General features: G+C 42.0%; 1 protein-coding gene across 3 annotated transcripts in view; it reads left to right on the plus strand.

The window, feature by feature from the left end:
* LOC135910102 (protein turtle-like) overlaps positions 1–17,962 on the plus strand; it is a 103,389-nt gene that overhangs the window by 57,080 nt on the left and 28,347 nt on the right. For 2 of the 3 annotated variants that reach the window (XM_065442137.2, XM_065442138.2), the window contains exons 9-13: positions 1,287–1,440; positions 2,212–2,323; positions 4,785–4,963; positions 7,899–7,979; positions 16,002–16,238. In XM_065442137.2, the coding sequence (XP_065298209.1) occupies positions 1,287–1,440; positions 2,212–2,323; positions 4,785–4,963; positions 7,899–7,979; positions 16,002–16,238 (763 nt within the window). The remainder of the gene's footprint in view (positions 1–1,286; positions 1,441–2,211; positions 2,324–4,784; positions 4,964–7,898; positions 7,980–16,001; positions 16,239–17,962) is intronic. The other variant, XM_065442139.2, reaches the window with a different exon arrangement.

Below are 17,962 nucleotides of genomic sequence, written 5' to 3' on the forward strand. Positions count from 1 at the left end.
GATCACTCGGCGAACGAGTTGAGGAGAAAATGAATGACTGTGGAGAAGGGTAACCTGTAATCGTCCGTAGCTCTCTTAATATGAGACATTTAACACAAATTGTGGTGTGAATGATTAACTTTAGCTGTACCCTGCACGTCTACAAAGTTTGTCCGAACCGTTTCCGGGGCCCTTTGATGCTGCTCCGGATAAAACCTTCCTTGCACTGAAGGGATTATCGTTCTGTGTTCCAAGAGCTAGCCGCACAATGGGGATTTCAAAATACTAGGGATCAGGCGTGTCAATGGCACTCCGCCTTGGCACTTCGTGCACTGCGGTTGATGCACACCTGCTTGCCAACCATAGTCCATTTCAAACTCGGGAAAACAATTTGCAACAATTATGCACACATGTAGAAAGAACATTTATTATGCTTGCAACTAATACTTCAAGCAGGCCAGCTAGCTATAATTTACATCACTGAGTTGTTCTTGAGGAAAATGCACTGGGTAAAAAGGCACATTTGTTTTTATGCCAAGATAGGACTTAGTTGCATAGGAAGCTACAGCTGAAGAGGGCAGCACCGTACTTCTGCTATTCAAAATGCCCATGACAAATGAAGCTGCATGCATAGGTGTTTTAAGCTCACATGCTCAATTCAAAGCTATTGCAAAAGGATAGAAAGTTGGGCGAGTTGGTACGGTAACACGATCTTGAATTGTAGCGCGAAGTGACACAGACAGACTAGAAGCAGACAGGACGAGCACTACAGACAAGCATGTCATGGGACAGACAGGACGAGCATGTCATGGAAGCTGGTACCATTATCTCACAGTGGTGGCAGAATTACTGTTGTATACTTATGTCATTCCCTCACTTACCAAGGCTATGCTCTTTGTGAGGGTGTGGTATTTGACACCATGGTGCACTAATTGTCATTGCAGCTTGACTTTATGCCCCTCTCATTTGCAATTTCCAGCCTACTTTCTCAGTTTTCATTTACCGTTCTGTTTTTTTAAGTATATATATATATATATATATATATATATATATATATATATATAACAACAGTGATGATGATGATTATGCTGCTGCTGATTATGATGATGAGGAGGAGGGTCTGCAGTAACTTAATTTGCAGGGAACGCTTGCACATGAACATTATTTTGAAATAAAACAAGCACTTACCTAAGGTTTGAAAGAAAAAAATACCATTATGTGCACTCTACACAAGAAACACAAGAACACACCAAATGGAGGCAGGCAAGACAGCAGGGCATTCACAATATTGTTGGTGCATTGTGCAGGCGGATGGCAAGAAGCTACCCAAAAATCGTCACAGTGTGAGTAAAGGAAAGCTGACCATTCGGAGCCTGCAGAAGGAGGACCACGGACGATATGAATGTGTACTGCAAAACGACGTCGCCACCTTGGTCACCAGCACCCTTTTGCTGGTCGAGAGTGCGTCACCCCTTCTCCTATAACCATGAGCTCATATTCTTTGCATTGTTCTCTAGTCAGCTTTTGCAGGCAGTTAGGATAACTTGTCTTTATCATTAAATCGGTCTTAAAAGCACTCAAACTGTCACATTTTTTGGGTTTTGTGTGTTTTAAGCTTCTTTCTGCAGATTAAGAAAAGTATTTGTTTACATGTACTGCAGAAAGAAAAAATATATGCTGGAGTGTCTTGCTAATGTTACGTTATTATCAGCGCCAGATATTTGAGAGCAAAGGAGTACAAGACTGCTAAAGTTGCAGCTTGTAGTGTTATATTCCCGTGTTCATACCATGTGAATACACATGCCCACATTTTCAAATACATAGAGCATGCTTTCTGAGTACTCCTCCTAATACTACAGGAGTAACAAACCAGTACTAGTAGCATTATCATAAAATGCGACTTGCTTGCCATAAGTATCGTCTGAGCTAGATTTAGTAGGAGCCTCAACACCACTGTGGAGCACTCTGTAAAATGTTTGTTGTGTAGAAATTGTGAGACAAAAGTGTGTGTCTACATTATGTTCTTTTTTTTAAGCATGTACTCTGAGGGCCTTGCAGGCTTGAGCTTGCTGTCTTAGCAGAACCTTCCACTGTGTGTTTGTGAAGTTTTACTCTGAAAATTGCAGTATTTCACCTTCGAAGCTTGTTGCACTGTATGGCTCCAGATGGATATTGTGTTCAGTGTTTATGCTTTAACATTGAAAGAATGTGTTTGTGGCGACTGCCTTGCAGGCACAACACCACATGCACCTACCAATGTGTCGGTGAACACTAGCGCCTTTGCGGCCACTGTCTCTTGGCTGCCGGGTTATGACGGGGGCCACCCACAGACCTATGTCCTCTGGTTGGTGCTCCTTTCATCATCTTGGCCTGCATGGTCGCAAATGGTGGTCATTGGTTGAACAGAAGAAGTGGATTGTGCAGTGGAGCCTTACTTAAAGCTTGCATGATGAATAAAACTGATGGTTGCATGGCTGTGCATGGTTGAAGTTGTTGATACAGAAACAGGAGCTCATGTTATTGAATACTTTTGATGAAAACCTGTTGCACGGGCTCTTTGTGGGGATTCTCAGAGATGTCAGGCAACAGTGGCAGCATAAGCTTGCAGGAGGCACCACGTGGGGGCACCTCAGTTGAGCAGCCACTTGATAAGAGACTCCAGTGGCGCAGATGACTCATCTGAGCAGCAGAAACACTTTCATTGTTGAGTGTTTAAATTGAAGAGTGTCTGCGAACAGTCTGCTACTTGGTCTGGAATCCTCCCTTTATTCAGAAGCACGCAGAAACATATACACAATTAAAACATTTGTACAATGCCTCTTCTCAGGGGAAGAAACTAAAGCGAAACTAAAACTGAACTAAATCACTGCAGAATGCACATGCATTGGTGTAGTGGTGGAGGTGGAGGCGCATTTGTGGGACGACTGCAAGGGTGGTAGTGAGAATATCAAACTGGCTTCTTTTGCAAGGAAATTCACTCAGTCATTGTGCTTGCCTCACAGTGTTGGGATAATTTCAGTGGCACCTGTTTCATTTCATTTTCATTTATTTATTTTTTGAAAGTGCCCAAGAACAGCTTTACTCCTTAATATTGGTACACTTGTGTTACACAAAGAACATAAAACCAATAAACAAAACATAATATGTCAAACAACAGTGGTACAAAGTGCGACAAAAAATTGAATAAATGAAAGACAGAAGTCAGATAATTAGCAAATAATAGAGTAGAATATATCAAGATTATGACGCAAGGTATTTTGTTGTGTTACAAGATGTGTTATAGCGTTAGAAGTGCAAGAGGAATTCACGTGGAAAATGCTAGCATTACGCATGTTAGGGCAAGGCATGCAGAATGTTACAGCTGACAGTAACTGTGGACGGGAGGAGTGGTTGTGAATTAGTTTATACAAGAATAAGTAATCACGGTATTTCCGCCTTATTTCTAGGGGTCTAATATAAAACATGTGCAGTACACGCTCATAGGCATAAAATACACGGCGTCCAAGAAATAGATCATACAGGATACGAATGAAACATTGCTGAACACATTCAATTTTTGCAGCATTGGTCAAATTAATACAGTTCCATACAACAGAACTAAACTCGATATTTGAGTGGACAAAAGAATAAAGCAGTTGACATTCGTAAACTTCTCAATCATCCTTGAAATGAGGCCTAACTTCCTGCAGGACGCATTAACGATGCTTGAAACATGTTCTTTGAAAGTTAGCCGGGAGTCAACCAATATTCCAAAGTTGCGCGTACAACTCGCTCTTTTCAAAAGAATGTTATCAAGTGAGTATTCTTATAGTAAAGGGTACATTTTGCGATTAAAGGAAACAAAAAGTGCCTTATTTGGATTAATGCACAAAAAGTTGGAAGCACACCACTCCGCAAGAGAATTCACATCTTCCTGTAATAATTCACAGTCATGCTCTGATTCTCTTTCACAGTAAAGCTTAATATCATCAGCGTATTAAAGGAGACACGAATAACACAAATGCTCTTCAAGGTTATTAACAAAGATATTGAAAAATAATAGGCCTTAGATCAACCCTTATGGAACACTGGAAGTTGATTCATAAGGCAAAGAGTACTTAGCACCAACGCGAGCATAATTTAACCGAGTTGACAGGTAGTCTTTAATCAGCGTGCATAGGCTGGTACTAACGCTGTAACTCAAAGAGTTGTGGATAAGATCGTGAGAAACAACACCAAATGCTTTGACAAGTCGAAGTATACAGTACAAGGCATTCCTCCATTGTGTCTTTGCATGCAAAGGCGTTGGCCCCAGGTTTGATCCCCGTATGGGTGTGTGAAAACTTTTATTGTAATGAGGTCCGGAGGCTCGACTTCTCAAGCCAAGGCGGGCCGCTCCCACGTTGGCACTGTCAGGCCAAGCCTTTCAGCGACATCATGGGCCCTCTGGACTGCCCTTAGTTGGTCCTGAAACAATGGGCTTTGAATCCTTTTCTCCCACTGTGTCCATTCTTCAACGAGGTTGGGGAGAGTCGCAGGACACCCCGCCAGCATATGTCTGATTCCAATGATGCCATTACAATCATTGCAGTCCATCTTAATCTCCCTCTCTGGATATATTTTATTAATGGTGTACAGTGTGGGATATGTACCCGTTTGCAATAAGCGCACTACCAGGACAAATTTTTTTTTCAACTGCGAGGCTTTCTTTCCGAGATGCCTGCATGGATTTTCTTTGTAGCTTCATGCTATATATGGCTGAATGACAATTTTCCCTTTCATTAGCTTTGCTAATTGAAATGATGTGGCTATGAACCCTTGCACAGGTACCGGCTCGTGGGGCAAGGTGATGCTGAGTGGCGCACCATCCGAGTGTATCCGGACAACGCCATCACACTGACCATCCATAATCTACAACCTGAGTCTCAGTATGAGTTCCAGGTGCTTTCGCGCAATGCCTTTGGAGATGGACTTTACAGTGACATTGTGCGCGCAAACACTACCAGTGAGTGTTCACTTGGTCATATTATCATGCATACATTGTTTTGCTTTCTGGTGGTGATATTTCTCACTGCTTTATCACTATTATCAATTTATTGCTTGGCGCAATGCGTGCCTATTGTATCCGGAGTTCCTTAGGTCGTTCATTTGATTCGCTAATTCTATAGCAAAAGACTATTGTCTAATCAGATTACATGCGTTACACAAATACTGCTTTGTATTCTCGAATGTACATGAGTGCCAGTGGTTATGCTAAACTGTACGATGAATCGTGTATAAATAGCAGACAGACTCATCGTGTCTGTTCAGATTCAACAATTGGCAAATCTTCTTGCCCCTATTGTTGTGGTTGATGATTGCATTGCTTGGTTTTCTGTGTACAAGATCACCCAATAAGACGTTACCATTTCAAACTCACTGTTATGTGGCAGTGTTTGATTCCTCACAATCACAATGCAACAATATTCTCCCGTGGTTGGCAGTCAGCCTTGTGGCAACTATGAATCCTTCCATAGTTTGCAAAACCTTGCATTTTGGCAAGATTTTGAAAGAAGTAGTGGCAGTAATTGCAGTGAATTTTTCTTTACAATCTTTAGCTTTTTATGGTCATGTGGATTGAAACTCAAATTACTTTGGAGAAGAGTAGACCTCATGCAAAATTCTACAGGCAGCAGTGGCATAAGAAGAGGTGGGATTAGGGAGTGTGAATGTGAACTTATTGATCTCTAAATTCTTAACCATCGTGTGTACTTAGCATTGAACATAGATTGAGTGCAGGAGCCTCTTCATCCCCGCTTCTTTCACAATTAGGATTCTGTTTACACAATTGCAACTACAGGTAGGCTTCCCAACCACTAGATAAATATAACTAGGGTGGCTTCACTCATGTGGTTATTCCTGATGGCCTATCTTGCTTAGTCACCATGTGTATGATAAAGTATTAGAAGTGCTATTGCAGAATCTTGCTGAAGGTCCAATTTATTGCTTTTATTACGTGAGTCTATTCTTTGAAAATGGTGGTTTATCAAAATAAACTGTCTCAGCTAGAAGTTCAGTGTTTGACGGAAGCCCGTCTGGTCGGGATGAAACATGGTTAAAAGGTAAACAAAAACCCGGGGCACTTCGCTGACCAAATAAAGATTTAAAAGAAAAGAAGACGTTTCGGCTCCCACAAGGGAGTCTTGTTCACAGGTAAAATAAACAAAGGTGCTCGAGCAGCTCGCTTAGATAGTCTTGAACACGTGATGCAGGCAGCGCGCAAACACTGACGGCAGATTTCTATTGCTCCTGTTCAGAGTGTGTGGCGTAGTCTGAATCATGAGGGACTCAAGATAAAGGCGTCGAGATAGCCCTTTCTCCCTGGCATGGACACGTGCCTTCCCCCAGTCGATTGCGTGGCCGCTTGAAGTGGCATGCTCAGCCAAAGCACTGGATTTCACATTTTCTTTTTTGACATCATAATTGTGCTGTTTAAGACGCTTTTCAAAGTCACCAGTTTCGCCACTGTACACGTAGTCGCAATCCGCGCATGGGACAACGTACACAGCTCCTGGGAATTTCTCTTTTGGCAATTTGTCCTTAACATTGACGAGTGGTTGCCGTAGTTTCTGGTTTGGAATGTGTGCCACTTGAACATTGTATGAACACAGAATACGGCTTAGAGCTTCACTTGTGGACGGGATATAGGGTATTCCGGCGTGCTTTTGACTAGAGGCAGCATGGAGTAACTGCGGACGTGCCATTTGTCGTTCGACAGCATTCAAGAAAGAGCATGGGTAACCACGGGCTGATAGTTCCCGCCGTACCACGCTTACGTTGGCTGCGTAGTCTTCTTGTCTCGTGCAGATTTTCTCCGCGCGTCGTAGAAGCGTCGAAACCACTGCCCTTTTGTGAGAAGCAGGTTGCAAGGAGCTGAAATGCAAGTAGCGTCCTGTGTGAGTTGGCTTTCTGAAAACTGCGAACGACAAAGTAGGCCCCTTTCTTTTAATCAGCATATCAAGGAACGGAAGCTTGCCGTCGACTTCCTCTTTTACCGTGAACTGGATCGCTGCTTCCATGCTGTTTAGGTGCGAAGTGAATGACTGAACTGCTTCTTTGTGAATGATGCAAAAACAGTCGTCCACGTAGCGAAAGAATGCCTTCGGAGCAGGGCTGAACGAAGAGAGTGCTCAACTTTCAAGTGCTTCCATTGTCAAGTTAGCGGCGGTTACCGATGTTGAAGCTCCCATAGCTGTTCCGTGGACCTGTTTGTAGAAACACTTTTGGAACGTAAAGTACGTATTTGATAAACAGAACTGTAACAGCCGAGCCAGGTCCGGTGCGTAAATGGGCAATCTCTCGGGTAGAGTGGCATCCGACTCCAGAGCGGTACTGCATACATCCACGGCCAGTTCCGTTGGCACACTAGTAAAAAGCGATTTCGCGTCTTAAACAGCACAATTATGACGTCAAAAAAGAAAATGTGAAATCCAGTGCTTCGGCTGAGCATGCCACTTCAAGCGGCCACGCAATCGACTAGGGGAAGGCACGTGTCCTTGCCAGGAAAAAAGGGCTATCTCGACGCCTTTATCTTGAGTCCCTCATGATTCAGACTATGCCACACACTCTGAACAGTAGCGATGGCAATCTGCTGTTAAGCGAGCTGCTTGAGCACCTTTGTTTATTTTACCTGTGAACAAGGCTCCTGTGTGGGAGCCGAAACGTCTTCTTTTCTTTTAAATCTTTATTTGGTCGGCAAAGTGCCCAGGGTTTTTGTTTACCTTTTAACCATGTCTCAGCTTAAAAAACCTAGATAAAGTTATAGTCTAAATTGCATGCTTTGCATGCTTAAGTCTCTAGGAAAGAAAGGGGACATTATTGCATTCTAGAAATTGCGCTTGACATGTACGGTGGCACTCTGGCCTCTATTGAATTTGTGCTGGTGGTTTATGCATGTGCAGAGTGGAACTACATTGAAGGTGCCTACCCAACAGATGCGTATGGCTCCACCTACATCCCCACTGTGAACAGGACCCCGACAGGTAAGAAATTGCTGGAGGCTGTACTGAATACCTGGCAGACTACCAGATATGTTGCTTAGAAAGGCTGTAAAGTGCAATCCCTCCAGGGGAGCAGATGTACAGTTGTACACATCTATGACAAATGCAGTAATTCTGCAAAAAGCAGTCATTATTCCAGTAATTAATTGTACCTGTACTTGCACCAAAAGAGACTGATATTCAAAGGTAATGGAACTAGTTGCAACAAGCCACCTCGCCTTGAAAGAACTGAGTGAAGGCTTCTTTCACTTTGCAATGCTTTACCAGTCTTTCACAGATTTCATTCCTTCACAAATGGGCAGGGGAACACATGAGCGCACACTAGGTGGTATTGGCATATGTTGCCTCACATTGGCAACACGAGGTGTGACTTTCCTTCATTATGATATTGTATTTATATTTTATGCTATTCAAATATCTGTGTTTATTTATTTATTTTGTTTATTTCGTCACATGTTGTTTTGTGTGCACTCAGTGATTGTATAATAACCCCACCTTCTCGAATCCTTCTGAGTATCTAAATAAAGATAACTTGAGAAAAAAAGGAAACATACTTGGAGGATAACAAAGAAATGAGAAGAAGCTAGGCCTTCACAATGAGCAATGGAACAGCATAAGTTGTAACAGTCAGGGACAAAAAAAGAGCAGCACTATGGATTAGAGAGCAGTTGCAGGGAACTGATATATTTCTATTGAGATTATGCAGAAAAGGTTGAACTGGACAGGTCATGTGGTGTATAGAGTGAACAGCTAGTGACCTGTTGCCAATGGAAGGCAAGCATACTTGGTAATGGCAAAGGATTTGGTGCAGTGGTGGAAATAGGATGCGTGCAGGCACAAGATGTAGTCAGCTGATCCAGGACAGATGTCATTGGAGATTGCTGGAAAAACCTTTGTTGTGCAGTGGACAGGGCAATGATGATGATAATGCATTCACTGTGGATAGGGTCAGGCATTTGGAGCTTAAGCACCGTCTGGGTTAGCATTATAAACTTTTTGTCATAATTGACTGACATTAGGTGAACAAGGGAAGCCTCAACTTGCAGCCAGCATTTTAATAAAAAGCTCAGGCTTTTATTTGCCCTCCGCCTCCCCCCCCCCTGATGTTGATTAATTGAAGTCTCAAACTTTTGTGATCCCTTACATGCAGTCACTGAGATTGCTTAGCTCATGCCTGGGTAATCCTGGTCGGAGAAAGTGTGTGTGTCAGTGTACAGGTTGTACCGCTTTGCTTTTTCCTCTCAGCTGTATTGAATTAAAAAGAAATGTTATTTTATTGTAGCTTGTCTTTCTTGAAAACAAATTGCACTCCATTCTCTCTTTACTGTCCAGTGACTTGCTTGTACTGTGCAAAAGCTTTTCGTGTTCCCCTTGCTTCACCAATGAACGTTGGGATGTATGTTCATTATCTTGGTGTCAGTCATTGTTGTAATTTTCTTTCTGCATTTCTTTTTTTCTTTTAGCATGGGCTTTTGGACTTGGTATTTGAGTCTGCTGCTGAATTCAACATTTTGACCTTTCTTGTTCCCAGTTGGTATTATTCCTTCCTACTTTTGTGCATTGTTTTTTTTTCTTTCTTATTTCGTGCATGTAGTGGTCTCTCTGTTGAGTTCTTTACAACGCTTGCTTCTCCAGCATATCATTAAAGCTTGCACTTCTCTCTCTTGCTTCTGTGTCCTCTTTTGGTTTCTTGTGTTGCAGACTGCTCATCCTCCATTCTTGTACCCATTGTTTGGGTGGTGCTGGGCTAGCTTGTTTGTGGATCTCTGTGTGCGTGTGCCTCTGTCTGCTCTTTCTTGCTCCCTTTGACCCATTCCCCCTCGTCCATGCTGCTCAATGTGTCTGCTGCAAGGTGCGTGAGAAGTCAGTGCTGATTCACCACCACTGCGACTTAAGTATGCTGCCTCACACAATGAGGTATCCATGGCCACTTACCAGGGTTACTGGACATGCTACTCATCAGTGTGCAACATTCACTAGTTGACTCCTTGTAGCGCAGCAGGAGCGAGAACTTGGAATTGCAGAAAGGATAGCAAAGTGGTGCAGACAGCCAGATTTTGCACTTGTCCTGAAAGTTTATGTTGTACTGTAGGTGTGCAGGTGTTGAACTGTAGGTGATAACCTGCAGAGTCAATTGACTGACAAGTCCATCACTGAGCATCAAAACAAAACTTCACTTCAGCACGTTGTCATGCCTGCTAAAAGGCACTTATCCATCTAAAAGAAAGATACTGTTTGACAATGTTTTCAAATGGCTTTGGCTACAATGTATTCGTAGATCTTTCTTTTCTCTTATTATGATACTGAAGAAAGTAACACTCCTATATTTAGTTCTATTGTTCATATGTGGCGTGACAATCAGCAGACCTCCCATCTCCCCCCACATGCACATTTTTCACCAATCACAGTGTCTGCCTTCTGGAACATGGGGCCTGTATATGAACAGCTTAGAAACTGGTATGATTGAAGAGCTCTAGCAGACAATGGCACTGATGAGGGAATAGTGATCTATATTACAGCAGTGCAACTATAGTGACCAGGATCATCATCATCATTTATTATTCCCTTAAGGGCCTCATGTGGGGTATTACATAAGGGGGACGCAAAACAATAATACAAACATCGAATGAATAGTCATGTACAAAGCAAAAGAGGCAACAACTGAAAAGACACTAAAAAGAACAGGTTTTTGCTTAATTAGCTGCAAATATGGGTGGTTAGTAACTCTCGAAATTTCGAAGGGTTTCGCTCTACAACAATGGATTCCGGGAGCGAGTTCCATTGTTCTATTGCAGAGGGAAGGAAGGATTTGTTAAAAGCGTTTGTAGAACCATGAAGGAGTTGGATACATAAAGATTTGAATAGACGATGTGATGAACGAATGGGTGGAAATAAAAGTGAGGAACGAAGGTCAGGAAAGTTATAGTACAATTTATGGAATAGGCAGAGTTGCGAAATTATGCGTCTTGATGCTAAAAGGGGTAGACTAATGGATAACTTTAAGTTAGTAACGCTGATAGTGTTGTCATAATTCGATAAGATAAAGCGGGAGGCACGATTTTGAGTAGCTTCTTAAGTGTCAGTCAAGTACTTTTGATATGGATTCCAAATTGTAGATGCGTATTCTAATTTGGCACGGATGAAAATTTCATATGCTAGTTTACGAATTGACGGAGGAGACAAGGATAGGGATCTTTTAATATAGTTAAGGGATCTTGAAGCATCGGCTGTTATTTGTTGGACGTGGTTCGACCAATTTAGTTTGCTAGTGATGATAACGCCAAGGTAGCGGTAACTGTCGACCTCGGATAAATTCACAGAGCCCAAAGAGTATAGAAATTTGGATGTAGAGCGTTTCCGTGATACATGCATTAACTTGCATTTGGAGACATTTAGTTCCATCATTCAGCGTGAGCACCACTTGTCAATAGAATTTAGGTCATTTTGCAGAATGGATTTGTCAGTGTTAGTAGTGACACGACGGTAAATAACACAGTCATCGGCGAATAGACGTATTGTGGATGATATGTCTGTTGGGAGGTGGTTAATGTATATTAGGAAAAGGAGTGGGCCGAGGACGGATGCCTGTGGTACACCGGATATTACTTTGGTAGTATCTGAACAGCGACCGCCAACACAGGTGAACTGGAGGCGATCTGTCAGGAAGCAAATGATCCATGATAGGATTAGTGGGTCGAGGTGAAGGCATGAAAGTTTGGACACTAGTCGGTGATGAGGGACGCGATCGAAAGCCTTTGAAAAATCTAAGTAAATTACGTCAGTCTGAAATGAAGAATCTAAGTTTAGGTGGCAGGTAACATACTGCAATGTCTGTTAAGAAACTGATTACAGAGCCTTATTATGAGACATTGTGCAGTGACAGTTTGTCAAAAGAAACAAAGCCACTAGGAGCAGGAGTATCGCCGAGCCCTGGCTGCATCATGTTTTCAAGTGGGACTCCTGGTACTAGAAAATTTTGGAGGCTGAAGATAAAAGTTAAACTCTCACTCCAAAGTTCTTGAGCAGTGGTTTCAACAGGGCTCAAACTAATGCTCGAGAGTACATGTATGCAGTGAATTTCCTTTAATTTTATTTTATGAACTTTTTTAATGAACATTAATGGCTATACAATCAACCTTTGTAATTGGAACATCTTGTGTTAAAATGCGATATTTAGCAGTGAGTGTATAGTGCTCGCCCTCATGTTTTTTTGTTCCTGTCTCCATGCTAAATGTTTGCACTCTCATGCAAGATGTTTCAACACCAACTAGCCCAATCAATTACACTAAGTTTGTAATTGGCTTTCGTTAAAGAGAGCTTTATATCTGTGGAGACTATCCCCTCGCTGACCTGCTTACTATTTATTGCACTGTCATAACAACATTCAAGAGTTGCACTATTCTGCACATTCTCTGTTTGCTTTCCATCAGTGCTGTTTTTTCCTGGCCATGTTCCTCCAACAGCTGAGAAACACTCCAACGTTTTCAGTATAGTGCTTCAAAACTTCTCTTGGCACTAGCTAAGAGACCACAGTTGAGCTGGTGCAGGACTTCTGTAGTTCGAGCAATCGGTTTAGATAGGTTAAACTGAAGGGCCACTGGACTGTGGAGACGGGAACTAGGCAATTGCTTCCTGACAGAATGTGCTCACGTTTATATCTTTGCTGTCCTTGACTTTGTACTGCACTCGGCTTGTTCTTTACGTCTTCAGCCCTGCCGTCGTCCACTTTTTTACTCCATTGTTGTACATTTTAAATTATGGTTTTATGAAGCACATTTCTGAAGATTACCTGTGATAGTGGTATGAGAGATGAGGGAAAGCCACTCACAGGTGAAAATGGTTGAGCTGGCTTACTGTTCCCTTCTCATTTGTTATGAGTTAAAGCTATCAAAACAGAGCAAAGAAACCAACTTAGGAACTGACTCAATTAAACTGGTCACATGATTTTGAGTGGACTGTCTTTTCATGACCATGAGTGCTGCACTGATGCAATGTGATCTAGCCTAGTATTGCTGCCAATATCTTGAACTGGTCTGTCAAAGAACTGGAGAATGCAAACCACATCTGTATATAAGTTGCCAAAGCTGTGTTGCCAAGAAAACATGAAAGTATTGACAACACATCCTAACTCACTGTCTGGTGGCTGGAGTCCATTAAACAACAACAACAACAACAACAACAGCAACAACAACAACAACAACAACAATAATAATAATAAAGCACTGTAGTCCTGTCAATAATGCCTCACTTATTGCACCATACTGTGTAAAAAGTAAAAATACGAAAAGCCACATTGAGTAATAGGTAAGCAAAAAGGAGGCTAAACAAAATAACGTTACTACAGCCAGTACATTTCATGTTGATCCACGCTTTGCAGTGCACCTGTGAACCTGTGCATCATTTTCAGTGCATTTAGTGAACATGTGCAGTTGTGTTCCATTTCTCCTTTTCATACAGCTATCTAATATAGATTCGATGAAGCATAATGGCATTGCAAATCCTAAGAATGTCTTTGTGTACTGTAATTTTAGAACCACCAGCAACATAGACCCTTTGCAAAAACTTCAAATTCAGCCTCCTGCATAGAAAAAAATGTATATTTTTTTTTATCCTACCCATGGTGAAGGCATTTTGTACAACATTAGCTGCTTCTCATTCAATGCCGGTGTGGTCTGAACGTGCAATACCACGGTGAATGTCTCTTCTGCATTCACCCTCCTACTTATAAGTGTTTCACCTCTTAGTGTGCTCATTAGCAGACTTGTGGGACCAGAGGGCAGCCTTTCCCCTTGACCTTAGAAATCACTTCAGTTGGTCCACAGTCATTGGTGATTAAAGCAGTGCAGCTTTGCTACCGCAAACTTTCAGCATCTACTCAAAGGCACTTGGGTGGAGGAGCATTTATTAGAGCGAATTCTTGTCACAGCCATTGTCAAGGAGTGTTACTCAACCACCTTTGGGCAGTGACACTGCCCTCAACTGTGAGAAGTTGAGGCATCACATCAAGCAGAGGGAGGCTCAAGAGCTTGGGGGCTCCTATCTAAATACATTGTAAGGAAGAAATTGTTTTTCTCATCAACCACTACACCGAATTTGATGAGGTTCATTGCATTTAAACAGAAAAGTTAGAATCTAGTGAAGTGGAATTTTGCTTTAGTCCATGAATTCTTTAATAAGTACTTTTGAAAATCACAATATTTCAGAAAATCAAACAATCACGTTTACAACTCTGTAACTCAGCAGTTGAAAGTGATATCACAATTCTGAAAACTGCACCTAGCAATACACCTAAAGCGGGCAAAATTGTTGATGTAATGTAAATTTCTGTATAATGTACCATTATTATATGAGTAGGACTTTTGCAAGACACTCCAAAACATTGTAAAAATCCACGAACGCTGTACATCCACGTATCAAATGTGTCCACTTTAGATGTTCTAAAAGATGCAGTTTACAGAACAGCAGTATCTGTTTTTGAAGCAGCATTAAGCATTTGTAAACTTTGTGCTGCTATGTTCTTTAACATCAATTTTGGGCAATTTTTCCTGACAATTCCAGACCCCTAAATAAAACCTGCCTCCTACAGTCACTACAATTTAGCTTTCTCTGTCAAATGCAACAAATTTCATTCAGATTGGCCCAGGGGTTCTTTCACAAAGGCATTTCTGTGTATTTGAATAGGTGTCATTAGAATTTTCCCAGAGCTGAAGCATCTGCTTAAGATATGAATAATCAATTTTTATAAGCTTATGCTTAGAGGGTGACGAGCATTATTGAGGAAGTGGGTGCGTTTTAGCTGCAGTCAGTTATGAACAGATAAAGGGAAAATGAAAAACAAAAGGGAGTTAAAAAAGAATAAGAACGTCATTGTATGAAAATTAGACAAAACCAGATAAGAAAAATGATTATAAAAAAAGATTATATCAAATGATAATCTAATATAGAAGTACTATATCGTGATTCATTGGCTAAGGTGGTGATAGAAGAGGAAAGGTGGTTCCACTCAGAGCAAGCTTATTGGCACAAAAAATTTAGGAAGCCTCCAGTGCAACATAAAAGAATGGCTGTCTACTATTACAGTGGCCTACACGGTATTAAATGTAATATGGATATGAAATTACTGCTTCAATGACCAGGTTTATCATAAAAATTTGCAACAAGGGGGTCTACTGTGTAATTTTGCCCTCAAAGGGGCGCTTGTATAGTAAAAAGACATTTTGTCACACCAAACTTTTGCTTGGGACCCAAGGAATGTTGCCACAGTCACCATCATATTTGTCACCTGAAGCCAGTTCTATATTTGCTGCAGAAGAAGTGCCTCTCCCAGTGCTATCGCAACTACCATCGCCTACTGCTGGCCCTATCTTTTGACACCACCTAATGCTTTGCCATTCTTGATTGTTTCCCTTCCCTTGACACCATTGTTTCACTCATTCCGCTTCCACAATAAATGAAGAGAGGAGAATTAGAGAAAATGCAGAGACGTCGTCTTGAAGTAATATTCTTCTAGCCTACTACTCTGCTCAGAGGAAAGGGGGAAGAGAGAGGGGTATGAGAACTGATCAAGAGAGCAGGTGGAGTAGGACACAAATATGTACACGTTCGTGTCCAAAGGGCCCTTTACAGCCTTGAGTCTAAGCCTGTGTTGATTAAAAATTCTGAGAGAGCCTAGGTAGCTCGCTTCATTGTATTATGTCTGGCCAAGAGCCCAGTGAGACTTTCTCACTCAGCGGTCTATGGTTAATTGGTGCTAACAAAGAGGTCATTGCCAGCAGTTCACAGTCGTATTTAGGGCAGGAAACAGGTATGTGCTTCACTGCCTCAGGAGTTTTCACTATGGAAAGGGAGGCTGTTTTGGTTGTTCTGCAAAGAGTCCATAGTTTCTTCACCGCTCATCACCTCTTAGCAGTATCAGTGTTTTTCTTCAGAGTGCACTGCTTCATATGATGTGCACTGTCTCCGACCAGTGGGTCCAGGGGCAGAGCCCCACGGCCTGACACGCAGCCCCCCGGCTTCCTCCTTCTACCTCGTCCTCCCCTCCTTCACCATCTCCGTCACCAGGTCCCAAGCCGTCTGCGCCGCGCAATGTAACGGTACGCGAGACTTCTGCTGGGGTGCTGGTCACATGGTTGCCGCCAGTCAACTCATCGGTGCCTATCGCCTTCTACTGTGTGGAGTACCGGTCGCCAGACAAGCCATGGGCACGCAGCACCAACATCATGACTGGCAGCGAGTACACCAGTCAGTCAGGGCCTTGCCCACTCCTTTCTTTTCCCCCCACGTCTGTCATTGTGGCCCAGTAGTGGAACTTCAAGTCAAATCAAATTGTACCTTATTTCAGTGTCACAATCCAAAGAGCATGGACATTGAAGGCTGTGGTCTAAAAGCTGCAAAATGACTTGACGAGGTTCACAGTCCCTTTAATGTGGCACAAACAGGCAGGAATGTAAGTGCAGAGCAACGTTATTGGTTGCCTTCACAAAACAAGAAAGAAAGAAGAAAGAAATGATGTTAATAAGGAATTACAACTTTGCTTAGCTGAACCCTTGGATCAAAGGGCATACAGGAAAGGATGCCATTAGCACTGGTGTGAATAACTTATCGGGCCATACAATGTTGCATGCAAAAAGATAGGAACAAGATAGGGTACTAAGCCAATGTCAACACATCTTAGTGAGTTGCAGCTGGCATCTGGATGTGTGGTATGCAACCCTCCACTACTCCTATGATCTCAGGTGGTGTGCCAGAAAACTAAGAAAAAAGGGCAGGGGCAAAAATTAAACATTGGCCCTACATTCTGGCCTGCCTGGGGGTGGTCAGCTCGAAGTCAGCTGCCCTAAGAGGTACAAGTTTGGTAATCAACACTGGTCCTACTTTGGTAGACATATGGTTACCAACATTAGACCTACCACATTGCCCAACTTAGCCAATACTTGTCAATAATTGCAGAAGAAGCTTTGGCAGTGGAAAATATTAAATTTAGGTCACCCAACTGTTGCAGCATGTATACACGACATTTAGTGTGGCTACTCTCTTGTGACATTTGAGCTTTCAGGGTTAAGTTTTTAGCATGGCCCAGCTATGCATTGCAGACAGTCCACAAATTTAGTGAAGATGTTGTAAAAATATGCTAGGTTTTCCACTGTATCTTCCAAGTGTGCAAACTAAGTAGCTGCAGTTGTTGACTGCAGCCTGGCAGTCCGCCTGTAAGCTGCTGCTATTGCTACAAGCTAAGTGCACACCTGTAATTCCTTGCTGTATTTCATATGAGTGCTGGCTGGTAGGACAGACAATGCAGTGTGATAATGACTGTAGTGTTGGCTATTGTAAAACTCCTGACCTACATAGCTCAAATGCAATGTCTCAAATTTTTTTGAGTTCTTGCTGCTTTGAAAGGCATATTATTGAATGAAACCTACCACGGTGATCTAGTGTTGAGTTAATCAAAATTATTTTTAGGCCTTGCTGCCTAATTGCACTTGGAAGGCTTAAAAAGTTCTCTAACACAAAAAGCACAGGTAGTTCTTTTGTTTTGCAAGAATGATATCAGCAATGCAGTATGCACATATTTAATAAAAAAAAAGGAAGAGATACCATTGTGCAGCATCCACATTTTTGGTCATCATTATAGTACATTGGTCCTGTGATTGTGTTGCAGCAAAAGAGTCCAAATAATTGAACTAGTGAGAAAGATTAAAATCTGAAAGATAAGTCTGCTACTGTAGTGGATTTTTATTAGAGAACATGAGTGCCTTGAGGAGTGTCAGGTCCTTCCATATTCAGATATACAAATTTGCTAGCCTCATTTTGGTTCATGGCATTGTCACCTGTGTTGCTTTTGTCACTTGGTAAAATAGAGTGGTAGGTACACAATTACAACCGCATAGACGCATGGAGGCAATTGCTTTTTCTACTTCTTATTATATGTGTTTATGATTAGCTAGATATATCTTTTTATTCGTTAG

Source organism: Dermacentor albipictus, chromosome 4 (assembly GCF_038994185.2).
Source record: "Dermacentor albipictus isolate Rhodes 1998 colony chromosome 4, USDA_Dalb.pri_finalv2, whole genome shotgun sequence".
Taxonomy (NCBI): Eukaryota; Metazoa; Arthropoda; class Arachnida; order Ixodida; family Ixodidae; genus Dermacentor; species Dermacentor albipictus.